At 42.2% G+C, this 11,855-nt stretch overlaps 1 protein-coding gene across 1 annotated transcript in view; it reads left to right on the top strand.

Moving 5' to 3' along the window:
• Positions 1-11,855, top strand: part of SMAD3 (SMAD family member 3) — a 173,186-nt gene that overhangs the window by 155,697 nt on the left and 5,634 nt on the right. Inside the window, exons 6-8 of the mRNA XM_007479607.3 lie at positions 2,212-2,424; positions 4,712-4,849; positions 9,948-10,092. Coding sequence (XP_007479669.1) covers positions 2,212-2,424; positions 4,712-4,849; positions 9,948-10,092 — 496 coding nt within the window. The remainder of the gene's footprint in view (positions 1-2,211; positions 2,425-4,711; positions 4,850-9,947; positions 10,093-11,855) is intronic.

An 11,855-nucleotide genomic window follows, 5' to 3' on the forward strand; every position in this document is an offset into this window, starting at 1 on the left:
ATGAATCCAGACACACGTGCACTCACAGGCATATACACAGACATATACAAACACATGCACAAATCCCCATATAGTACACCAACACACACATGTCATACAAAGACAGACACAAAATGCATAGGTACAAATGTATAGGTATAAGAATACATACAAAAATACACACACATACATATACACATACTGAGAAACATACACACACTCAAAATCCCTCCAACACATTCAAGCATGCACAAATAGGCTCACACACACAAGCTGAAAACAAAACTGCATACATTCATATACCACAAACATACACATGCATCGACACACATGCACACAAAATTGCACTCATGTGCATACACTGATATAAACATACACACAATACATAAGCAAACACACGCATACACATGAAAATACACATGCATATACCAATGGACTGATAAACAGAATAAACCTAAACCATTACATGCACACATATGCGAAACAATTGTGTATGCATATGCATTAATATACATGAACACACAAAACGAGTACACATGCTTGGTGAATCACACACACATGCACATTTGAACACACAAACAAACATGCAACAAACATTCATACACATGTGCACACATAGATTGGCTCAGAGATGCAATACATGCTTGTACACATGAACATGAATATTTGTAGAGCCACATACACTTGCGCAGGTAAGTACATACACAGCCATAAGCATATACATAAACATTTATAAACAGAAACACATCTGAACATACATATGCCCTCCCATGCACACAGAACAACTGTATACACACAAACATGAAAACATGCAAATACATGCACAAACATGCATACAATAATCAAACCAACATGTACATGTGCACACAAACCATGCAGCCATGCACATGAACACATGCACAAGCACACTCAAATGTATACTCATGTGACATGTGCATACAGACATTTATTTACAAACACACAGGAAGACATGCACAAAGACACACATGCACACACTTATTTCCCACAATATCATCACCTTATATTGGTAGCATGATTTATGCTTTGCCTTTTAGTAACTCTTACCTTCCATCTTAGAATCAATACTGTATATTGGTTCCAAGGCAGAAGAGCAGGAAAGGCTAGGCAGTAGGGATTAAGTGACTTGTCCAGGGTCACATAGCTAGGGAGTGTCTGGGGTGAGGTTTGAACCTAGGACCTCCCTTCTCTCTGGTCCTGGCTCTCAATCCACTGTGCTACCCAGCTGCCTCATGCTTGATGCCTTTCAAATAACTTTTTTCTTATATTTCTTCATCTAATTTTTGCCAGTTGTACATTAGGAAAGGTACTGACATAGTATATAGGAATCTTACAACAATGATTTACATCAGATAAGTCTTATCCCCATTTCACACATGAAGAAACTGGCCCACAGTATTTTAAATGAACTGGGTTTCCAAAGTCACATAGAAAGTTTGTAGTAGGTCTGACAGTGCAACCCAGGTCTCCTGATGTTTTTATTTTTTTAGTTAGTATTTATCAAAATTATTTTGATACTTATAAAAAATTAGCATTTATCAGCAATTATCAGTGTTTGTAACTTCATTTGTTCTTTCTCTAAATCATAATTGTCTACACTTAGTAAACATTAGCCAAAAAAAAAATTCCAGATGTTCAAACAAAAATAAAACAGGTTGGGCTTGAACTTATAAACTTTCCAATACACACTTAGTTTGTTTAAAGGGAAAATGTATATTAATTTTTTAAATCCTTACCTTCTGTCTTAGAATCAATACTAAGTATTGGTTCCAAAGCAGAAGAGCAGGAAGGGCTAGGCAATGATGGGTGAGTTGCCCAGGGTCACCAAGGTAGGAAGTGTCTGGGACCCCATTTGAACCTAGGAACTCCTGTCTCTCGGCTTGGCTCTTAATCCACTGAGCTACCAACCTGCCCCTATGGGACCAATCTTATAAAAACAAAACCCCAAAACAAAAACCCACCAAGCCACCTAACTGCTCCCTTGATATCATAATCTTAAGAGAATTTCAGAATCATTCCATTTCTGTATTCTTTTTAGAACAAGTGGATTTTTTCTCTGGATTTTGGTGTAACTACTCTTATTATTTCCAGGGCTTTGCTATTTCTAATTTCATCCCTCTGCATTATTCTGCATGTCTTCCCATTATTTTTAGTGATATAGAGTTTGTCTACCTGCCTGATGACTTCCTTTCTGTCCTTTTGTGCCTTATGCAGATCTGCAGCCCGTTACTTACTGCGAGCCAGCCTTCTGGTGTTCCATCTCCTACTATGAGCTGAACCAGAGGGTGGGAGAAACTTTCCATGCCTCTCAGCCTTCCATGACAGTGGATGGCTTCACTGACCCATCCAACTCGGAGCGCTTCTGCCTGGGTTTATTGTCCAATGTGAACAGGAATGCCGCCGTGGAGCTCACTAGACGGCACATTGGTAAACACATTCCCAGTTAGTCCCCTGCTCACCCTCCCAAGGTAGGCTGGACCAGTCCATTCCCAGGAAGCTGGAGCAGATGGGGGCTTTGCTGGAGAGCAGTGGGAAATGAGAGCCCAAGTCAATGTGACTGTCTTGAGAAAGGATGAGCATTATCAGTTCCTCTGACCAAGTTTCCAGCCATATATCACATTGTTCTCTGAAGATAGTATGGCACTGATGGTCCTACCCTTTCCCCTGCTTTTCCTAGCTACTTCTACCGAAAGATGTAAAATTTGTGGAAATTTTGAAGGCATAAAAAAACAAACATATTTTAGGGGAAGAAAAAGATGAGGGTGAAAAATGCAAATGTAATGCAATCTGGGTTTTTGGTGGTGTTCTTTAAGCAGCAGGTGATACCTGTGGCAGTACAGAGAAAGAATACTGGATTTGGAGTCAAAATGCTTTAGTGCAAATCCCAGCTATGATCATTTCTACATGTGTGACTTTGGGAAAGTCACTTATCTTCTCTGGCCCTCAGTTTCCCCATCTGTAAAATGAGGGGGTTGACTTCTAAGGGTCCTTCTGGCTGCAGTTCTGTGGACCTGTCATTCTTTACAGATGTAGGCACTTTGTTTAGAAACATAAAAATGTATAATGCACTTATATAATTAGGCTTTTCTGTAAAATGACAGAAAAGAAGGTAAATTGGGGGAAACATTTTTTTAAAACCTTATCTTCCATCTTAGAATCAATACTGTGTATTGGTTCAAAGGCAGAAGAATGGTAAGAGCTAGGCAATGGTTAAGTGACTTGCCAAGGGTCATACAGCTAGGAAGTGGCTGAGGCCAGATTTGAACCCAGGATCTCCTGTCACTAGGCCTGGCTCTCAATCCACTGGGCCACCCAGCTGCCCCTGTGTGAGTATATATTTTAAAAGCACAATTTCTAAAGGGAAGAACACCCCAGTTGATTTTTAAAGGCCTTAGCATCTCTATTCTCACAGGCCCCTCTGGCTTCCTATTTCTCAAATCTGACAGCACAGTTGCCTATCTGCTTTCCTTCAACAGCTCTATTATAATCCAATCTGGCAGTATCTCATATGTCCCCTAGATACGACTCCAATAGAAATGACCAAAAGTAGAGTGGTGGGAACAGGAAAGGCAGAATGATGAGTACATCAAGCTTACTTTATGTCAGCTTTCTTCATTTTTGAATGAAGCTCAATGCCTTGGCATGTGATCCAGGGCTTACTTTTCTGATCACTCCTTTATTCTTCTTCTAAATGAACACAAATGGTGACCTTTCTCTATAGCAGACAGGGAACATCACTGTGGTAGAGGAATGAGTGAGAGAGAGGGAGAGAGGAAGAGGAAGAAAGAAAGAGATGGAGAGAGAGAAAGGAAGAGGGGGGAAGAGAGAGGGAGACAGAGAGAGAGAAGAAGAGTGGGGAGACAGAGGAAGAGAAGGGAGAGAGACAGAGAGAGAATGGGAAGAGAGAGACAGACAGAGAGAGGAAGAGAGGGAGAAAGAAAGAGGGGAGAGAGAAATAGAGAGACATAGAGAGGGAGAGGGAAAGAGAAAGGGAGTGGAGAGAGTGCGCACACATATTAGAGGCCTTACGTAATTGGATTTGAAACAAGTTTAAAAATAGTTTGTCCATCTGGGGTAAATTTAAAACAAGATGGAAATTGTATGTTAAGCCTATGGAAAGGGTTTTTTTTTGTTTGTTTTTTTCTTAATGGAAAGTTAAAAAAAAAAAAACTTCTAGGGGGTCGAGAGGGAGGTATAAATCAGATTCAGTAGTTGCTACCTAAATGTCAGAGTTGGGGCCTGGAAGGTAAGGGAAGGTCAAGGGAAGGGAAGGTCTGCCCAGTCTGGCAAGATATCCAGAAAGAACCATTCCTGTTTTTGAGGTCACTGTCTTTTGTGTTTCTTTTGCCTGAGACCCTTCAGAGGGTGTATGTTAGTTTTAGGGTTATAGTTGTGGAAAAGTCATCCAGTATATTCTTTTCAGCCATGTTTTCAGTGGCTTCTCATCATTTTCTCCCCTTTGAAGGTTACAAAAATGAATCTCAAAAGCTGGACAAAATTTCTAGGGCACGTGCATGGTCTTTTTTGGGGATGTGAAATGCCCGTGCCATTCTTGACCCTTACTTGTGGGGCACAAACCCCCTGCCACTGTCAGTGTGAATATTCCTGGTCACAGTCTGTCTTGCAGACTGACATGGAGAACAGTGGCTATCGTGTGGACATTGAACTCTGGTGCTGAGTAACCTAACTATTTCTGTCGGTGTTTGTTCTGCAGGGAGAGGAGTACGTCTCTATTACATTGGAGGGGAGGTCTTTGCAGAATGCCTCAGCGATAGTGCCATTTTTGTCCAGTCCCCTAACTGTAATCAGCGCTATGGCTGGCACCCAGCAACCGTCTGCAAGATTCCACCAGGTAATCCAGCCCCATGGGACCCTTCCTGACTCCCTACACTTATTCTAGGAACCCCAGAGTATCTGAGGACATTTCTTTACTTTTCTGCCCTTCTTTACCATTTGTGTTTGCACAGCTGCCTTCTCACTGATTCAACCTTCTCCCTGTTACCTTGGTTGCTTTCATGGAGTTCCCTGGGGGCAGAAATGCCATTTATCTAATTGTATTTTAACAGTGACCAGCACGGTGCCATGTGCCCAAGGGATGCTTAATAAATACTATTTGCTGACAATGCAGGCCATATGGAGTCTACTTAAATTCAGCTGTTTTTTTTTTTAAAACCCTTACCTTCCAGCTTGGAACCAATACTAAGCACTGGTTCCAAGGCAGAAGAGTGGTAAAGACTGGGCAGTGGGGGTTAAGTGACTCACTTGCCTAGGGTCACACAGCACAGGAAGTGTCTAAGGCCAGATTTGAATCCAGGATGTCCTATCTCCAGGCCTGGCTGTCAATCTACTGAGTCACCCAGCTGCCCCAACTTGTATAGCTTTTGCTGGGTATAGTCTTCAGGATCCCAAAACAGAATTGGGGTGCTTTCTCCCCTAGCCATGTCCCTTATTGAATGAGAACAAGGGGGTAACTCAAGAAAGACTGAGGCAGGTTGCTGAAGATCCGAGTATTCTTGACATAGACTTGGAAGGGTTCTTAGTGGTCATCTCATTTGAGCCCCTTGTTTTACATATGAAGAAACAGAGACCCAGAGAAATTGCCTTGCCCAAGATCACAAAGATTGTTAAGTGACAAAGTCTGAATTTGAATTCAGTTCCTTTGACTCTGAACCCAGCACTGTACCATGTACCATCACAGCCTACAGAGGGCCAGGTAGTGACCCATGTCTCTCAATCTGTCTTCCCAATCCAATTAAACAAAGAAGTGTTGGCAGGAGCCACTTGATACATTCCCTGGTGGTAAAATAAATTTCGTGAACAGTTATTATGCCAAAGATGCCCTAGGAAGTTTTTTATTATGTATTTTTCAGTTTTACATCTCCTCCATTTCCCAGTTTGGCCATCCCTTAACAGTAAGCTGGAGCCGCACATCCCCAAGAACTGATTGTTAAATTTTCAGTTTGAGCATTTGTGCTTCTAAAACCTTGGAAATTGGCAAATGCTACAAATCACAACTTGTGCTTTTGTCTTGTTGATTATCCGTACTTAGGAAAGTGATGATTAAACTTTAAAATGGGTTGTGTATCCCCTTATGATCCTTAAACATTTGCTAGTACACTACTGCTCTTCCCCTGCCCAGAAAGCCATCCCTAAAACGAAGAACATAAAAGAAAGGAAATGGAAATCGAGGAAAACTAACACATTAACCAAGTTCAACAGAGGAAGCATTCCACACCAATAGTCCTTCCCCACAGCTGTAAAGAAGAGAAGCAAATCTTGTATCTCGTTTTGGGGGCCCAAATGTAGCCATTACAATTTCACAACATTCAGTGGGAAGAGAAGTTTCCATTCTTGAAGGTTTAATTCTTTTTAAATACATAAATTAGAGAAAAGCATCGGCTTCCTTTTAGAAGCCTTTTTCCTTCTCTGTTTAAGTATAAGTTTATAATCATTTAGGGAGGCCAGCTCCAGCAAAAAATGAAGAAGCTGACGTTCAGTCAGAGATACCTCGCTTCTTATTCAATTCACACCTGGCCCTTGGCTGAGGAAATGTTGAATGAAGTCATAGCCAGAAGTTGTCCTTAAATAATGAACAGACACGAAGGTTTAAGAAGTAAATTCTTATAGCGTCACACGGTATGCAGGTGTGCATCACACGTCTATATCTTTAGAAGCATTTTAACTGGAATCTAAGTTTGTGGCTTACATTTTTTGCCTTCCCTTTTTGGATTGCTTTTAGCAGAGAAAGAAACAAGGAGCAAGTTGGCATGATGTTTGCAGCGCAAACCTGAGAATAACCTGGATTTGGAGGGAGGACACAGGGGCTAGAAGGGGATTAGTGGCAACCACAGGAACAGAAGTGAAGGAAAAACAGAAGTTGTAGAGGTACCGACTTCAGATTATGCAAGGACACACTTCTCAACAATTTAAGTTTTCAGAAAGTGGAACAGATCATATTGGAAGCAGTGGATCCCTTACCTCTCCTTCACTCCTTTAGAGACTAGATGATTTCCCTCCTTCCCCCCAAATCAGGAAAAAGGTAGAGATTCTTTTTTGTTTGTTTGTTTTTTTCTATCTTAGAATTAAAATTGTGTATTGGTTCCAAGGCAGAAGAATGGTAAGGTCTAGGCAATGGGGGTTAAGTGACTTGCCCAGGGTCACACAGGTAAGAGTCCAGATTTGAACCCAGGTTCTCTTAACTCCAAGCCTGCCTGGTGCACCTACCCACTCCCTCCTGTTTGGTTTCATTGTTGTTTTCCCCTTGAAGCAGGTGGGGGTGGATATGAACCTGATGGCTCTCAAAGACATTATTAGCAGATGAAAGCTTAATGTGCTTTCTCCAACAACACTGCTTCTCCCCTTTTGGGGATTTCTACCATTCATTTTTGTTTCTCTGCTTTACATATTCTTGGTATTCAAAAAAACTGCATTTCTGTCTCTCTCAGCCTTCTCTATTAGCATCCTTAAAACCTCTGTTTTAAAGAGCTTTCATTCTATGAAGAATTTAGCTGAATTAAAAGCACATCTTCAGCTAACTAAAGAAATTTGTGGACACACACACACAACACACACTCTCTCTCACCTCTTATCCCTTGCCCTGCTCTCTGGTATCTGGTCAGCTTCTAGGTTTCTTGCTGGCTGTGCAGAAACAGAGGCTACTAGGGACCCATCTGCCAGGTTTCGTCCTTTGTTAATTTGGAGCTGAGTGTTGCCATTTTTGTTTGCATATCAGCGGAGTTAGGCTTCCCTCCTGACAACATAAAATCTCCCAGTTATGGATGTCTCAGACTTCACTTTCCCTCTACCACTTTCCACGCCACCTAAATTGGGGGTCCTGCTATGTGCTTCAGTTTGTTGGCTGAAGTAATGATAAAGCCTCCTCCCTCCCTATCCCCTTGGCGTGGAGGTGTCTCAGTGTAATAATTACTGCCCCCAGCCCCTCTGCTGTCAGGGGCAGAGATATTCTTGGGCTCCCTTCTCAGCCTGACTCAGTCTAGGAAACTAGGTAAGGAGCTGTTTGCTCTTGAGTTTGTGTAAAGTTTAATTAAGTCACAAATCATCCAGTGACTCATAACCCACAGGATAAAGCCCGAATGCCCACTTGAATTAAATTATTGGCACCAGCCAAGCTGTCACATTGGCCCTTACAAAAATGCTTTCCGCTTTCTGGTCTCCAAACTTTTTCTCATTCTTGGCATTATCGCAACCTCCAATCTCTTCAAGAGACAAAATTCTGTCTTCTCCGTTGAAGCTTTCTTTGGTCACCTCAGCCAGAAGGGAACATCCAAAGAGCATGGATTTACCAGTCAGTCAACCCAGAAACATTAAGAGGTTACTCTGCCAAGCACTGGGCATATACCTGGAGGCAAAAGGCAGTCCCTGCACTTGAGGAGCTCCTAATCTAATGGGAGCTGGAAGGAACCTTAGAGGACATTTGACTTGATTTTTAATCACCCCTTCCATGTTCATCATCACTAATCTCACTTGTTCAGTCACTCTTTGTGATTCCATTTAGGGTCTTTTTTTCTTCTTCTGGGTTATACATGTATTATCACACAAAACATATTTCTATATTATTCATTTTTGTAAGTGAATAATCTTATAAAACCAAATCCCCAAATAATAAACCCAATATCCAAGTGAAAATCACGTTTTCATCTGCATTCCTACTCCAACAGTTCCTTTCTCTGGAGGTGGATAGCATTCTTTGTCATAAGTTCCTCAGAATTGTCCTAGATCACTGTATTGTTGTTAGTAGCAAAGTCTCATCACATTTGATCATTTCACAGCATTTCAGTTACTATATATAAAGTTCCCCTGGTGCTGCTTATTTCACTCTGCCTCAGTTCACATAGGTCTTTCCGAAATTATCCTGTCCATCATTTCTTACAGAACAATAGTATTCCATCACCACGATATACCACAATTTGTTCAGCCATTCCCCAATCAAAGGGCATCCCTTTAGTTTCCAATTCCTTACCACCACAAAAAAGAGTAGCTAGAATATTTTTGTACAAACAGGTCCTTTGCCATTTTTTTTAGTCTCTTTGGGATACAGACCTTGGCTAGATCAAAGGGCATGCAGTCTTTTAGTGCCCTTTGGGCATAATTCCAAATTACCCTCCAGAATGGTTGAATCAATTCACAACTCCACCAGCAATGCATTCGTGTCCCAGTTTTGGTACATTCCATTTGGGGTCTTCTTGGCCAGGATCCTGTAGTGGTTTGCCATTTCCTTCTCCAGCTCACTTTCTAGATGAGGAAACTGAGGCAAACAGGGCTAAACGATTTGTCCAGGGTCATACAGCTGGTATTTGAGGCCATATTTGAACTCAAGAAGGTGATTACTTCCTGATTCTAAACCTAGTGCTCTATCCACTGCACCACAACCAAACACAAGACTGAGCATGTAGTAATAAATAAATAAATAGAAAGTTTACGGAGACTTAATTGCACCATATATGTTGCACATATAATTGCATGCCCACTTTGCACAAATGTCATCTCTTCTGACCCTCACAGCCACCCCATGGTGCTAATTATTATCCCCATTTTACAATGAAGGAAATTGAGGTAGATGGAGGGTTTAAGTGACTTGCCCAGTGTCCCATGGCTGAGTCTAAGGCAGCTGGTTTTGAACTCAAGTTTCCTTGATTCCAGTGCTCTATGCTACGTGGGGTATCCTAGAGTTTACCTAGTATGGAAGAAGATTCAGTTAAAAAACAAAACAAAACAATAAGCCCTTATTTTCTGTCTTAGTAACAACTCTAAGACAGAAGGGCAAGGGCTAGGCAAACAAGGTTAAGTGACTTGCTCAGGATCACACAGCTAGGAAGGGTCTGAGGCCAGATTGGACCCAGGTCCTCCCAACCCCAGGTCTGGCTCTCTGTCCACATTGCCCCAGCACATATTCTTGAGTTAAGGAGATAACATTTTGGTTTTGTTGACAGGATGTAACCTGAAGATATTCAACAACCAGGAGTTTGCAGCCCTGTTGGCTCAGTCTGTCAACCAGGGCTTCGAGGCTGTTTACCAGCTGACTCGGATGTGTACGATTCGCATGAGCTTTGTCAAAGGCTGGGGAGCAGAATACAGGTCAGGTCTTCCTTTGGGTTGGGGCTTTACCTTCCAATGTTGCATATTTCCAAGGGGGACCATAAAAATCTGGGGTAGGCTAGGGTTCCTGGAGACCCTAAAAAATCATCTGGTCTATTACCCTTTATTTTATTGATGAGGAATTGGATACCCTGAGAGATTAAGAGAAGGCCATAAAGACAGAGGGAGTAGATGAGACCACCTGACTCTCAACTGTTTTTCTCTCATTTTTTCCTCTTCTACCACATTTTGTCCAAAATGTTTTTGAAATTGCCTCTCACCTCCAAGTCACTTTTCCTCGCCTGGCCCCTGCATACTAGAATCAGGAAAACTGAATACACTGGGAGGGTAATCGCTGGCTCTTAGAAAGATGTGAAAAATGAGAAGCAAGAGCAACAAGCAAGTGGCTTCAGTCTCTGTGAAGGGCGAAACAGAACTGCTTAGGCACAGCATGCTTAAGGTGGCTCTATCCCAGAGAAGCTAAATAATGCCACTTTGAATTTCTTAGGAATCCATAGATTGCTCAAGCTTAGACCCTAAAATTCACATCGCATATGAACAGGAATTCCCCCTTCTTTCTGCTCTCCCATTCTCCCCGTTCCAGTCCTCATCTCTTAAAGCAGGCAGCATAAGGACCAAAGCATCAGCTTTGGGAGCCAGTGCTTCACAAGTCATTCTTCTATTTCTCTTCATTTTTCCAGATGTTTGGAGTCCATTTTGTTTTGCAGTCATTCTGCACCCTGGCCAAACCCATTTCATTATTGGCTCGAGGCCACAGTTTATAATGAAATCCAGATGAGCATGACTTATGGAAAGTTAGATTCTCATTAGAGTATTTCAGTCAGTAAAAACCCTCATCTCGAGTTTACTGTACCTTAGCTGCTGGTTCCTTTCTTTTCCCCAGCGGCCCAGAGCATGGAACCATGGCTTGTCCCTGGAACCGATTATTGTGAATAATGTCTGATTCTTGAGGACCTTCTTTAAACCAAGATATGGGAGATAACTGACCATTCAAACAATCGAGGTGTCTAGACCTTGTGAGCGTTTCTCTTAACCACTACACGGGGTAACTCCTCTAACAAAACGCACAAAAAAGTAATGCAGTAGGAGAAATCAACCCAGGTGAAAGCCATCAGCCAATGCGCTGCCAGTGGCTTGGATTGTAGGGATAAAGACCTGAAAGTTAAAAACCTTGTGTGGAAGGCGAGATGGAGTTGGAGATGTGGACATGGGGAAAGCAAGGGAGAAAAATAACACTAGCTTAGAAAATGATGAGTTCAGGATTAGCTTTGCCTCTTCTGTGTCTAGCTGCTGACAATTAAGCTGGATTTTAGGGGGTGGCAGGGGACCCTGGAGGGTCCATGTGTTTCTCCAGTCCCATTCCATGTGGGCAAAAAATCAAAACAAAACCCTGAGAGAGGAGAATGGTGCCTCTAAGTGGCAGTTTTCACTCCCCTTTAACCCAGCGAACTTGGGAGAGGCTTTGTAAGGTGAAATCCCTTCCCTAAAAGGTGCCATATCAGTCCACAGAGGACACTACAGGCACTTGTACATCCACCCTGCCACCACCAACTGCCAACTCCATCTAGTCTACCTAACGGGCCTGAGGGTGTGGCCTCTTCCCAGAACAATCCTGCTTTCCTACTGTAGACATGCCAAGAAGAGAATTAGGTTACAACTCTTCTCTTATTGAGGCAACTGAAAGCTTGAATTCCTACTCTTCTCACCTTTAGTTGGCAGCCACATTAATCCCTAACAAACAG

This window comes from Monodelphis domestica, chromosome 1 (genome assembly GCF_027887165.1).
Source record: "Monodelphis domestica isolate mMonDom1 chromosome 1, mMonDom1.pri, whole genome shotgun sequence".
Lineage (NCBI taxonomy): Eukaryota > Metazoa > Chordata > Mammalia > Didelphimorphia > Didelphidae > Monodelphis > Monodelphis domestica.